General features: G+C 38.9%; 1 protein-coding gene, 1 long non-coding RNA gene and 1 other non-coding gene across 4 annotated transcripts in view; 1 reads left to right on the top strand and 2 right to left on the bottom strand.

Moving 5' to 3' along the window:
* The window catches only part of LOC135273662 (uncharacterized), a 98,166-nt gene extending 89,718 nt beyond the window's left edge, over window positions 1-8,448 (bottom strand). Inside the window, exon 1 of the long non-coding RNA XR_010341454.1 lies at window positions 8,253-8,448. This is a non-coding gene — a long non-coding RNA (uncharacterized LOC135273662). The remainder of the gene's footprint in view (window positions 1-8,252) is intronic.
* On the bottom strand, window positions 83-189 carry LOC135273696 (U6 spliceosomal RNA). Its single transcript, XR_010341512.1, has one exon. It is a non-coding gene; the product is annotated as a U6 spliceosomal RNA (small nuclear RNA).
* Window positions 8,390-11,866, top strand: ATP5MC3 (ATP synthase membrane subunit c locus 3). Of its 2 annotated transcripts, XM_012471919.2 has the most exons (5): window positions 8,390-8,476; window positions 8,666-8,777; window positions 9,957-10,034; window positions 10,538-10,731; window positions 11,358-11,866. In XM_012471919.2, the coding sequence occupies exons 2-5, from the start codon at window positions 8,739-8,741 to the stop codon at window positions 11,470-11,472; spliced, it is 426 nt and encodes a 141-aa protein (XP_012327342.1). In that variant the 5' UTR covers window positions 8,390-8,476; window positions 8,666-8,738; the 3' UTR covers window positions 11,473-11,866. The 2 variants fall into 2 exon arrangements, with proteins under 2 accessions (XP_012327342.1, XP_012327343.1); XM_012471920.3 differs by lacking the exon at window positions 8,390-8,476 and having other exon boundaries at window positions 8,491-8,777.
* The last annotated feature ends 2,267 nt before the right edge of the window (window positions 11,867-14,133 follow it).

Raw genomic sequence — 14,133 nt, 5'->3', positions numbered from 1 at the left:
GAAATAAATTTGTAATTCTCTTCACTTCTTAGAAAAAATCATACATCTCTCTCCACTTCTGAGATAAATGATAGCATACTATAAAAATATAGAATATTTGATGAATTTGTGTGTCATCCTTGCATAGGAGTCATGCTAATCTTCTCTATATCATTAAAATGTTGTTATATATGCTGCTGAAACAAGCACTTAGAGATCAAGATTTTACATGGGTAAAAATTCAGGAGATATACATGGTCTAGACAGAGATGGTTTTAGTAGGTGCTACCATAAAAGCCTTATGTAATCAGGAGCCACCATAAAGATTCCAGATGTCTGAAGAGAGAGTAAGTGGCCTGGGAATGAACTGAAGGTATTGACAAAAGAAGTGAAACGATGACCACAAACAGACATTGCCTACCTCACAACTCAGCCTAGGGCCTAGTTCTTCCTGAGCCTATGTCCCATTCCTGCCAATATTTATTAGATCATGCAATGGATCCATAAAGGGCTTTAATGTTTTGGGCTTTTTAATGAATTCTTTAGGCACATGAAAGGATAAACACAGAATCCTTCATAGACACAGAAATGTCCAAGTATTTTAAACTCATACCACAAAATTTAAACTATCCCTTGGGTTCTCTGAATTTTGCAGTATACGAAAGAAATACTAGAGGTCATCCTAATTTGTCTCAAGAGACACACATCTTAGCTAAAAGAGAATAATAATAATGGTGCTGGAAAAAACCTGGATATCCATATACAGAAGACTGAAATTGAGCTTTTTCTCTCACAAATCAAAATGGATTAAAGACTTAAATCTAAGATGTCAAACTATGAAAGTACTACAAGAAAATATTGGGAAAATTCTCTAGGACATTGGTCTGGGCAAAAATTTCTTAAGTAATACCCCATAAGCATAGGCAACAAAAGCAAAAATGGACAAATGGAATCACATCAAGTTAAAAAGCTTCTGCACAGCAAAGGAAACAAAGTGAAGAGACAACCCACAGGATGAGAGAAAATATTTGCAAACTACCCATCTGACAAGAGATTAATAACCAGGATATATAAGAAAGTCAAACAACTTTGTAGGAAAAAATATAATAATCTGATTTTAAAATGGGCCAAAGATTTCAATAGACATTTCTCAAAAGAAGATATACAAATGACAAGCAGGTTTATATATGAAACCTGTTTGAAACCTATATGAAAAGATGCTAAATATCATTCATCATCAGAGAAATGCAAATCAAAACTACAATGAGATATCATCTCACCCCAGTTAAAATGGCTTTTATCCATAAAACAGGCAATAAAAAATGCTGGCAAGAATATGGAGAAAAGGGAACCCTTGTACACTGTTGGTGGGAATGTAAATTATGGAGAAGAACCACTATGGAGAAGAGTTTGGAGGTTCCTCAAAAAACTAAAAATAGAACCACCATATGATCCAGCAAACTGCTGGGTATATACCCGCAAAAAAAGAAATCAGTATTTCAAAGAGATGTATACACTCCCATGTTTACTGCAGCACTATTCACACAACAGCCAAAATTTGGAAGCAGCCTCTAAGTGTCTATTAGCAGATGAATGGATGAAGAAAATGTGGTACTTGTACCCAATGAAGTACTATTCAGCTATAACAAAAAATGAAATTCTGACATTTGCAACAACATGGATGGAACTGGAGGTCATTATGTCAAATGAAATAAGCCAGGCACAAAAGGATAGACAGCGCATGTTCTCACTTACTTGTGGAATAAAAAAATCAAAACACTGAACTCATGGAGATAGAGAATGAAAGGATGGTTACCAGAGGACAGGAAGGGTAGTAGGGAGTGTGGGTAGGAAAGAAGGGGGAATGGTTAATGGGTACAAAAAATAAACAGAATGAATAAGACCGAGTATTTAATAGCACAACAGGGTGACTATAGTCAATAATAATTTAATTGTACATTTTAAAATAGCTAAACAGGTATAATAGGATTGTTTGCAACACAAAGGATAAATGCTTGAGGGGATGGGTAGCCAATTACCCATGATGTGATTATTACGCATTGCATGCCTATTCTAAAATATCTCATGTACTCATAAATATATACACTTACTATGTACCCACATAAATTAAAAATAAAAAATAAAAGTATTGCCAATTACTTCATTTATACTATTTATTATCGAGCAAATATTTATTGAGTGACTACTATGTTTAACACTCTGTTAGGTGCCATGAAAGACATAGCATGCATTAGACATAATCCCTGCCCTTGGGAATGTTACTATCTGTGCTAGTTATTAACTTATGACTTCTCAGCTACATATCCACCCTTTTTTGCCTTGCTTTGTTATTCTGGAGCTGTACCCTGAAAGCATTTCTGCTTTGGCAGTGGTAAAGTGATAGGTTCTGCCAATAGAGGGTGATGGAGAGACACTGAGAAGCCAGAGCAGGAGGAAAGGACGTGACATTCTTCTTCTGGTAGACTTTTTTGTGTGGAGCCAGTGGACTGGTTTGCAGGAGAGGCCTGGGAGTATTCACCTCAGCAGTCCTCACCACTCAGTTATGGCCCAATCCTCCAGCAAGTTGCTTCAGCACAAGTGGACTGCACATTCCTGTGGCAGCCACAAATGCTCCTCTAAATTTCTCAGTTTCTTTCTTGTTGTACGCTCTTCTTCAGCCAAGGTTAGTAGTTGTGTCTACAGGACTACTACTGGACCCCTTAGAGTCCACTGTATACCTTTTAGGCATCTTTCACTGGTTAATAATTTTTTATGTTAAATTTTCCCTGTTCAAATTACAGGTATGTTTTTTATCTCCTGATTGGTCCCAGACATACCATCAAATAAGGAGGAAAAGACAGAAGTAAATTAATGTAAATTTGGGGGGAGAAAGCACACTTCAGCTGTAATTACAGCCCAAAGGCCAAAGATCTTCAGAGATGTAAGTCTGTAAAATTATTTATTAGTTAGGATTGTGTTTAGCTGCATATAACAGAAACTGGCCTCATTGACTTAACCAAATAGAGATTTTTTTTTTTCATGTGACATGAACTCCATAAATAGGCAGTTAAGGGCTGCTTACTCCAAAAAAAAGGGAAAAAAAAAGGGAAAAATTCAGGCTCCTACTTTCCAGATTCTCCATCCTAAACATGTGACTTCTGTTCTTGTGGTCGCAATATTGCTGCGCCCCTGTTCAGACATTAGATCTGTGTTCCAGGCAGGAAAAAAAGGGAGGTAATGGAAAAGAAAGAATGATCCATTTGAATCTATCCCTTTTCTGCACATTCTTGGGGGCATCACCAAGTAACTTTAACTCACATGTCATTGACCATTCCTAATCATAAGGGAATGTGAGAAGCTCAGCATTTTTTTTTTAAACTGGGAACAGATCTTTGAAAGTAAGAAAAAAGGAGAGAATAAATGTTGGATAGGTAACTAGCTGTATCTGCCACAAATTGAAAAATTAGGAAATTACTTACATTTGAGATAGGCAAGAGTTAGCAAAGGGATTTGATTTCATTTCCATATACTTGTTCATTTTCTTTTCATGTAAGTAGTCTTTTTATATTAATTATACACTATGACACACAATTGTTTTTTCTTCAATAACTAAAATATCTTAGTAGAAAAGAAGGACAGAATAAAATTTATTTTATTAGGATATTGTTTCATGTAACTGAAGAGGACATGGAGAGATACATTTACTTTTAGTTTCTTACTAAATTATATGTGGCCCATTTACTAAATACTCTAGTCCAATATACTAGATGTCATTAAAATAGTTAAATAATTTGTAAAATAGTCAAAAATGAAGTTTAAGGACAAAATTTTCTATACTAGAAATTGATTAGCAGTGTAGGCAGTTAGTAGATCTGGGAGTGTTAGGGTCTATTTAAGAGATACCTAGAAATCTTTTCTATCCAAATAATTCCATCTTTCAAGTCCTAGCTCAAGTTTCTCTTCAGTAAGGTACTTTCTGACCAGGTCAATTTCTTTTCTAAAGCTATTTCCCTTAGTGCATCATACAACTTTGTCCTGGAACATGTACTAATTTGTATTTTTCTCTATTTTTTTATATATGTCAGTCCAATATCCCAATTACATCTCAAACTCTTACCTGTTCCCTGTGTCCTCACGATGCTCAAAGAAAGGGCATAGTGTTTATTTGAGCTAACCTCAATTGAATGTCCTATAAAATTAGTGCAAGTTCAGAGGTTTTTTTTTTTATTCAGAGAAGTTGATAACAAATTAAAGCCAATAATAAGATGTAAAAACTTTTATAAGAAAAATGAAATATAGTAACAGAGCCCAGAAGATTTTAAACTTATATTTCTGATTTTCATTTCAACTATTTTTTAAATTTACACCAGCATGAGAAGGCTGGTGAAACTTTTGCAGGCATTAATTTTTTTTTTTTTTTTTTGAGACAGAGTCTCACTCTGTTGCCAGGCACCAGGCTGGAGTGCAGTGGCACAATCTTGGCTCACTGCAACCTCCGCCTCCCGGGTTCAAGCAATTCTCCTGCCTCAGCCTCCTGAGTAGCTGGGACTACAGGCACACGCCACCACACCCAGCTAATTTTTGTATTTTTAGTAGAGACAGGGTTTCACCATGTTGGCCAGGATGGTCTCGATCTCTTGACCTGGTGATCTGCCCACCTCGGCCTCCCAAAGTGCTGGGATTACAGGTTTGAGCCACCACGGCTGGCCAATTTTTTTTTTTTTTTTTTTTCTTAAAGACAGGATTTCATTTCCATCGCCTAGGCTGGAGTGCAGTGGTGTAATCTTGTCTCACTATAACCTCCACCTCCCGGGCTCAAGAGATCTTCCCACCCCAGCCTCCCAGGTAGCTGGGACTACAAGTGTACGCCATCAGGCCCAGCTAATTTTTGTATTTTTTGTAGAGATGGGGTTTCACTATGTTGCCCAGACTAGTCTCAAATTCCTAAACTCAAGCAATCCACCCACCTCGACCTCCCAAATTGTTGGGAGTACAGGCCTGAGCCAGCGCGCCTGGCCTAAAATGTCCAAAAGTAGATAATATATCTTTCCACGTTGTCAGTTAGAATTACCTTACTAAAGTTAATGACAACAATCCTACTCCACCTCAATACTTCAAGAAAAGGGAGTTAGTAACCAAGACCTGGGCTTCCTTCTATCTTGTTAGTTATGAGCTACACTTGGAATTTTAAATTGAAATTCCCCATTTTAAGATGCTGCTACTGGATGGACATGGAGGCTCACTCCTACAATCCCAACTTTTTGGGTGGCCGAGACAGATCACTTAAGCCTAGGCATCAGAGACCTGCTTAGGCAACATAGCTCTATAGGGAGACCTTAGCTCTATAAAAAGTTTTATTAGCAGGTATGGTGGTGCATGCCTGTAGTCCCAGCTACTCAGAAGGCTGAGGTGGGAGGATCACTTGAAGCCAGAGAGTCAAATCTGCAGTGAGCTATGGTCACACCACTGCACTCTAGCCTGGATGACAGAGCAAGACTTCGTCTCAAAAAAAAAAAAAAGAGATGATGCTACCTCCACGTGGATCTCAAAGAAGTAGTGAATATTTGGCAGACAATGTTTCCTGTTTTAGTTATCTATTACTAAATATATATTAGCACTTCATAATAAACTATCCTAAAACATAGCTTCAAATGAAAACCTTTGGTATTTTTTTTTTAAGCACCAGAGTCTATGAGGCATTTTATTTGTAAATATGTATTACATTTCTAAAAAAGAACCCCAGGATTTTCCCTCCTGTGTGATTTCTTCTTGCTTCTTCATGGTCCATGATGCCAACTGAGGTTGTCAGTACAATAAAACCAAACTGGCAGGATAGAAGCAGATTATTCTGCCATTTTTCTAGATGTTTGAGTTGTACATCAAATATGGGGTTGATTACTCCACACTTGTTTAGCCTGCCTGTGAGGTTCACAACAATTTTTCCCAGCTGTGTGATCATCAATGACTTCAAATTAGCCAATATAACCATACTTCACCATAACAGTGAGCTCACTGGGGATGACTCACTCCTCATGACAACACCATGAGGAACAACACTGTTCCTCATGGTGTTGGGAAGGCTTGACGAGAGATAGAGATCCAAGAAGGCCTCACTCATATGTGCTGGATGCCTCAGTTCTCTTTCTCTGGCCTTTTTCCTGTCCAGGTGGTTTCTGGACAGGGGCACATTTGGGAGTGATCTGTCATACTTCCCTTTATTATCCAAGTCCTATCTTGAACATGCCATCATCACTCAGGCTATCATCATCACCCAGTCTTATCAGATATTGTCAAATTATGATGCCTCATAACTTACTGTGACTGTCTCCACTGTTCATGAAAAAGCACAGAAAGGAATAGATACTTCTCAGGGAGGTCCCTGTTCATCTTTATGGCCTCACTTTAGTCTTCTCAGAAGGTACCTTTTTACTTCAAACTCCCTCAGTGCAAATATCCACCCTCAATCAACATGGGTTGGTGTTACTCCAATTCACTCCCCTCTTTCTATAATGCAAGTCTTAGGATGCAAAACCAAGCAAAGTCTGAGTTAATCTATCTAGAATACCCCCATGGAGTCAGCCACGGTCAGGCCCCTCAACAGAACAGACTAACCTGAATTTTCAAACCTATGTCTCTCCCTGCCATGAGAAACTAGTCCACATGCAACTTGGAATCAGCCACTGTAGATCTTGGCTTCTTTCTTGCTTCCTCCTCAATAGTTACTGCTACTGATTTAGTGCTGAAGAGATAGAAACATCATTTAAACCATCTCTTTACACAAATCCACTTAGAATAATTTTTTCCCCTAGAGAATTTATTATTGAAGTACAAGGCCTTATTGTTTATTCTACTGTAGACCACAGGACACCATGTTCTTCAGGTTAGAATTGAGTACTTGAAAAACTGTATGACTAGCTTCTTGAACTGTACATGTGAATTATCTCTATTTTCCAGCTAAAGATTGAGCCTAAAATGATTAGCATTTTGTAATTCTGAACGATTTGCATTTGAAGTTGGATTAGTGACAAAGTCTTATTTATTTTTAAGTGTTAGTTCTGAGGGTTTCCCCCCAGGATTGCTGCTAGATAATATTGCACCTTTGTGCTAATGAGTAAAAAGCTGATCCTCTAGGTTGATGATGTCTCATACCAGGGCTCCAGGCAGAGTGGGGTGGAGTTCAGTCCCCAGCCAGCTTCTTAGCAGGGCATTCTAGATGTTTAAACCTTTTCTTTTTTTTAATTATTTATTTGAGACGGAGTTTCGGAGTTTCGCTCTTGTTGCCCAGGGGCTAAAGTGCAATGGCGCAATCTCTGCTCACGGCAACCTCCGCCTCCTGGGTTCAAGCGATTCTCCTGCCTCAGCCTCGGGAGTAGTGGGATTACAAGCATGTGCCCCTAACACCTGGCTAATTTTGTATTTTTAGTAGAGACAGGGTTTCTCCGTGTTTGTCAGGCTGGTCTCGAACTCCCGACCTCAGGTGATCCGACCGCCTCGGCCTCCCAAAGTGCTGGGATTACTGGCGTGAGCCACCGCATCTGACTAGATGTTTGATCTTTTATGTTGACATGTTGATATCACTTCTGGTAGCCATTTGTTATAACTACTAAATTAAATTTACATAATTGAAGGATCTAAAAAGACCAGAAGTTCAGTAAGAGCCATTTTTCTGAGATATTTCTGCGTTCCTCTGGAAAAAAATAATTTGTCCAAAGTTAACAAAAACAAGATGTTAAATTTGAGTAGGTTTTGAAAATACTCAAGACTTTTTTTAGTCTCAAGTCCTACATAAAATATATTTAAATCCCTTAATTCTTCCAATCCTAGAGCTGGAAAAGTTGAGCACCCTCACTTTACCCAGAGGCAATTTTGTGCTCCAGGTGACAAAGCTCTTAGATCTACTCATTTGCTAAGGCTCTACCAGTACTTCTAGATCAGGCCCTCTTTCACCTGAAGGATTTGCCATACTTCTGGAACCATTTTCCAGGTTCCTTGAAATAAATATCTTCACTTTGCTGGGGACCTTAGTTTCTTGTTAAGTAGTGAATGACCCTTCTTTCTTCCCCCCAGCCACAGTCCTATTTCACAGAGGAAGAGAATGACCAGCAAAGATGCCACTCTACTACCGAGAAGTAGCAACTGATAAAAGGCCAAATCTTACAAGGTGTCAACGTGAAGAAAAAGGCCCACTATCCTGCAGCCAACTTAGATCAAAAGTTAATCTGTTTAGTCCTCTCTGCCGGGTTAGTCTAGTTTTCATTTTGTCTCTCTCTTACCACTCTCTGCCTGCCCCATCACCAGGTGGTTGTCGTTGTCCTTCCCGGCTAGTTGCCAATAAAGTTGTTACAAAATGACCTTGAGTGTCTTCCTTGCTGTACTCGAAACCCCGCCTTCTTCATCCGGGTGCTGCGGCGCGAATAAGAGCCAGACCGCGCCTGCGCGCTAAGCCCCATTCCTTCGACCTCTGCCGCACCCGGTGCCGCCGTCACCTCTTGGGAAGGTAAGTGGAGGACAGAGTGAGCTCGGCCTGGCCAGGGCGGAGCAGCGCCCAATAGGGACCCATTCATTGTGCCAGCGCCTCACTGGGCACGGGGCCCAAGCTGACGGCGTGCACAGGAGCCCGCGGGGCCTCGGTGGGAAGGACAGGCCCCTGGAGGGCACTTGACCTTAAGTCTTTTTACCTCCGCAGAGAGGAAGCGGGAGAGGAGCCCACGTAGCGTGTCATTCAAGACCTCCAGCCGCGTGGTCCAGAAGACTGTAAGATGTTCGCCTGCGCCAAGCTCGCCTGCACCCCCGCTCTGGTGCGTAGTCCAGGCAGGGCCGGGGGACTGAGGTCTGGCTGGGCCTCTTGGCCTGGAGCGTTCACATTGTTGAATGGGGCAATCTTCGGGCGGGGCACACCGCCCGCTCGGGAACGACTCTCTCCTCACCCATTAACCCATTTCCCTTTTCTTCCTTTCCTCTTAATCTTACGGCATCTCAGCCCTCTCCTCGCCACAAGGGCGATGGAGAGCAGCCGAGGCCTGTCAGGCTTCTCTGGGTGTAGGTCAAACCCTCCTGTCCCTAGGCCCGGAGCGACTCTTTCCTCCGCCTCCTCAACCTCTCTGTTGGATTGGGGTCGACGCGAAGGTTGGGGTACTGCAGAGGATGTAGGGGGCCGCTGAGGCCTATTTCACCGCAGCAGCGCTTTCCAATGCCTGTCTGTAGGTCAAACTCGTTCCTGCAGAGGGAGGGACTGCCTTTCCGTGTGGGGGTGGAGGAAGATGGTGGGGGAACGAGCCCAAAGTCTTTCTTGCTGCTTCCTGAGTATGACTTTCATAACAGTTTTGCAGGCTTTAAGTGAAGCCTAAATCTGGAGGATTTGTCTTCGAGAATCAGGTCTTGGTTCTGAAGGGATTTTTCTGTGACCTTAGTTTAGTGGACACTCAAGGGCAGAGAAGTTGGACCGGAATATGTCCTTATGGTCAGATATTTCAGAGATTATACTTAAACTGATGTAGAATTGCTTAAATTCCTTTAAAAAAATTTGTGATTAATGATCATATAGAAATATCTTGGAAATGGTCAGGGGTCGTATTAACTGCTGGGCTATTTTGAATGATAAACATTTATAGTGACACTCCTAATGTACTTGTTGGGTCCACTTAAACTTGCCAGAGAACGTGTGGTATTTATTGCTTTTTTCTGACTTGAATTATGGGACTACAATAATGGAAATATCAAAAGCGGTTCTTAATCTTTTTGTAACTGTTATTAGAAATTTTATTCAGGGTAGCAAGCTTTACAATTTCATTAGCATGAAACTTTATTAAAATTTCTTCATGTATTAAAAATGACCAAACAGCGAAGAGTCAATACAGAAGTCTCTGATTCATTTTTACTGCTTGATTTTTTTAGAATTCGTAGTACCTGAAAAGTCTTTGAAGTCTTACCTGTATTCTTTCTTAATACTGGAATCTTTTTTTTTTTTTCATTAATAGATCCGAGCTGGATCCAGAGTTGCATACAGACCAATTTCTGCATCAGTGTTATCTCGACCAGAGACTAGAAATGGAGAGGTAATAGCAGCAATAATTGAAATTAGGTAACACTACCAAGTAAGGGTTTTGATTAGAGTGAAGGAAAAAAACTTTATTAATGAGTTTTAGGGCAATTCTTTTCCACTCTTTTATCCAAAAAACTAGATGAGCCAAATAGAGAAATTTCTCTATCCAAAACTTGGCCAAGAAATACTGTAGTATTTATAAGTCTATTGATTTAAGTTGCCTATATTTAAAATTATAATAGCTATAGTTACTGAAAAATCTACTTTCTTGGGCTGGATGCAGTGGCTCACACCTGTGTTCCTAGCACTATGGGAGGCCAAGGCAGGAGGACTGCTTGAGCTCAGGAGTTCAAGATTAGCCTGGGTAACATAGTAAGATCCTGTTTCTACAAAAAATTTAAAAATTAGCCTGGATTGGCAAAATAGAGAAGTAGTTATTTTGACAGTATGGTACTTAATTAAAATAGCTACCTGTGATCACTGATACGACCTTTACCTTTATTTTCTGTTTTCTAGGGCTCTACGGTATTTAATGGGGCCCAGAATGGTGTATCTCAGCTAATCCAAAGGGAGTTTCAGACCAGTGCAATCAGCAGAGACATTGATACTGCTGCCAAATTTATTGGTGCGGGTGCTGCAACAGTAGGAGTGGCTGGTTCTGGTGCTGGTATTGGAACAGTCTTTGGCAGCCTTATCATTGGTTATGCCAGGTAATCATTTCTGTCCCTAAATAAGTTCTTTTAAGAGCATGCTTGAAATCATTGGAAACTTAGAAAGCTACTGAAATAGTTTGCATTAAGTGCTTACTCTGTATCTTGCATTATATTTAAAGGGCTTTGTATGCAGTATCTCACTTTATTCTCATAACACCATTTGCAGTGTTACTAGAGTAACACCTAGGAAGGACTAGAGACACAGAGGTTACATTACTTGCCCAGGTCATAGCTAGTAAATGTCAGAAAATGAATTTTAACTAAGTCTGACTTGAGTCTGCATTCCTAATTGTTAAGCTATATTGGGAATATAATTATTAGAGCACATTCCTTAAAAGGATCAATTTATTTAACACCTAAACTGTCAGATCTTAAAAGGTATAGAACATACTTTCAGAGGAATAAGAATGTCAGAAGCCGTCAAAATGTGTGACAGCTCCCTACCTTTATGCTGTATTATCAGGATTGAGAAGAACAGAGTGTGAGAGAGACCTAGGCAAATAATCTTTCAGCAGACTTTTCAGTTTACAAAAATCCCCACACTAGTAATCTGATTCTTTAACATTTACCAAACATGTTGAAACTAATACTTCAAAGTAACAGTCGTATGTGGTCTCTTTTAGAAACCCTTCACTGAAGCAGCAGCTGTTCTCATATGCTATCCTGGGATTTGCCTTGTCTGAAGCTATGGGTCTCTTTTGTTTGATGGTTGCTTTCTTGATTTTGTTTGCCATGTAACAAATTACTGCTTGACATGTTGGCATTCATATTAATTACGGATGTAATTCTGTGTATCTTACTGTGACTCCAAAACTGTAGTATTGGTGTCATGGAAATGTATATTGTTTCCAAAGTCATTTCATTAAAGATGAAAACTTTAATTTCTTCTGTGATTTGTACTTACACTAAGTTTAGATAAGAAGAACATGCATTAAGGCAGATGCTGTCCAGTTCAAAGGAAGCTACAGCAGTTGCTCCACTGATGAAAAATATCCCAATATAATTTTTATGGGAATTCTTTTATATAGTGTTCTGCACATTGTAATTCATGGGACTTTTGTTTATTCATATAAAGGATAAATATTTGGGTGTTTTAAGCTTCTATAAAATATTAAAGATAGTTAATACTCAAGATGGTCTTGTGTTTTTAAGACTAACCTCAGAATACATCAAATCAGAATCACCTTCCATCAAATCAGAATTACCTTCCAAATGATTGGTTCTAAAAATAAATCACGTCAGCTTTTTAGGAAATGAAGCCTGAAGCTGGAAGATAATGTGATTTTTGTTTTTCAGTAAGTTTCACATTAAGCAGTTGTGTGCCTATAATGAATCTTCCATGTCTCTTCAGAACAGGGTCAGTCCAGCTAGCAGCTAGCTTTTTACTTGAACAAGACTATTAAAAACCAGATATCAAAAAGTAAACTGAATTGGCTAGATTTTTAAAGTCAAAAGTTGCTGAAAGCCAGCGTTTATCACTGTTGCTAACGTGTATAGTGGGAGTCTGGGATGATAGCTGGTTCAATAGTATTTTGCTTCTAATATGTTGCTTCTTGATCAAACTTTTCCCATTCAGAGGAAGAACGTGGTGCTACTATAGACAGTTTTTCCCCTAGCAAATTATATTGTACCATATTATCTATCATCCAAGTTTCAGGGTTTTTTGAAAGTTAAGATGACAATTAGGAAAGCTATATTTTACTTCTTTTAGTGCCCTTTGCCTATTTGGTTTCCACTGAGAAAGAGTAGTCAGTTAACAAAGTTCCTCAAGTGTGGTGAGAAGACCACCTCCATCAGAATCTGCTCTATTAAAAAATAGAAATCCCTAGGTTCCAGACCTACTGAATTGGACTCTTTAGATATGAGATTCAGCAAGCTGCATCTTTAAAAAGGCGTCCCAGGTGATTTTTGTGCATACTGTTTGAGAATCACTAAGTTATACATACCCTGTTACCTTCTATAAAGTGAAATGAGGCCCAAAAAAGCTAGAGGTAGAGCTGCTACCACTTTTTTTGTTGATCCATCATCTAGTCTATATCAAACATGAAATTTCTGGAGCCCAAACTATTTTCTTGAACAGCACTACTCAATATTTAAACTGAGCAATGTAAACAAGCACTATTATATGACCCAGCAATTCCATGCCTGGATATACACCCAAAAGAATTGAAACTAGGTATTCAAACAAAAACCTGTATACAAGTAGTCATAGAAGCACTATTTAACAATAGTCAAAAGGTAGGAACAACCAAATGTCTATCAGCCAATGAATGAATAAGTAAAATACATCCATGTAATAGAATATTCAGCCATGAAAGGGACGAGGTGCTGACACATGCTGAATAAATGTGAGTGAACCCTAAAAACACGCTAAGTGGAAGAAGCCAGACACATGATTCCATTTATATGAAATATCCAAGTAGTGACAAAGCCAATTAGTAGTTACCAAGAACTAGGGAGAGGGGAGAATAGGGAGTGCCTGCTTAATGCATATGGGGATTTCTTTTAGGATGATGAAAATTTGATGAATTATGGCTGGTCCTGTGGTAGTAGGTTATCAGAACTTAGTCTCATTAAAGTTGGTATATAGCCCCTCACTGCTAAATTTGGCTTAAAAATAATTTATTTTTAATTTGATGAATTATTGGTAATGGTTGTACAACGTCGTAAATATACTATAATAAATGTCACTGAATTGTACACTTTAAGGTGGTTAAAATGGCAAATTTTACATGTCTTTTACTGCAACTAAGTACTGTACTATTTAATACAAAGTACATAGTATAAAATTTTAAAAGTGATAGGGAAATGCTTAGATTAATAGTCATCTATTCCAAGTGTATTTTAAATAAAATCAGTCTTGGTAAAGACCTGTTCTTGGTGCTGGTTTTGGTGGTTAAAAAGGCCTGAAACATTGATTCGGAACAGGTTTAAGAGATGTCCCAGCTGAGGGAATCTCCAGAGAATGTAAAGGGACTAGCTGAGCTGTGGCCTGAGAAAACAGTAACAAAAAAAAACACACACACACAATGACTCAAACTTTATAAAGGGGAAAGGGAATAAAGAATAGTGCATCAAAAGTTTAACATCCTTGAGTATATATCCTTTTACTTAACTTTTGTTTCTACTATCAAAATTACGACATTGAAAGGACATCATTGGAATGCATCTACTCCTAGCAGAAATGTTTATTGTGTACCATTTTTATAGGAAGTACTGCCTCAGCTTACGAGCTTTGCAAACAAATATTAATGCCAAATGCTTTTTACTGACATCTTAGTTTTTGAACAGAAGCTGATATTTTTCTGTCAAACATGAAATAGATTTTCTATGTTAATAAGATGGTGTTGGTAAAATGGTAAACAAGTGGCATTCAGTCTTAAGATGTTCAGAGGGAGT

Source organism: Aotus nancymaae, unplaced genomic scaffold (genome assembly GCF_030222135.1).
Source record: "Aotus nancymaae isolate 86718 unplaced genomic scaffold, 86718_ANA_hifiasm-v0.15.2.pri h1tg000008l, whole genome shotgun sequence".
Taxonomy (NCBI): Eukaryota; Metazoa; Chordata; class Mammalia; order Primates; family Aotidae; genus Aotus; species Aotus nancymaae.
This window is presented reverse-complemented; position numbering and strand designations above follow the sequence as displayed.

Excerpts from the sequence above, each read along its gene's own strand:
- ATP5MC3 (XM_012471919.2), top strand. The coding sequence starts at position 8,739 with ATGTTCGCCTGCGCCAAGCTCGCCTGCACCCCCGCTCTG. Across the intron at positions 10,035-10,537 it reads CAGAGACTAGAAATGGAGAG|GGCTCTACGGTATTTAATGG; the intron begins GTAATAGCAGCA and ends TCTGTTTTCTAG. Across the intron at positions 10,732-11,357 it reads CTTATCATTGGTTATGCCAG|AAACCCTTCACTGAAGCAGC; the intron begins GTAATCATTTCT and ends GGTCTCTTTTAG.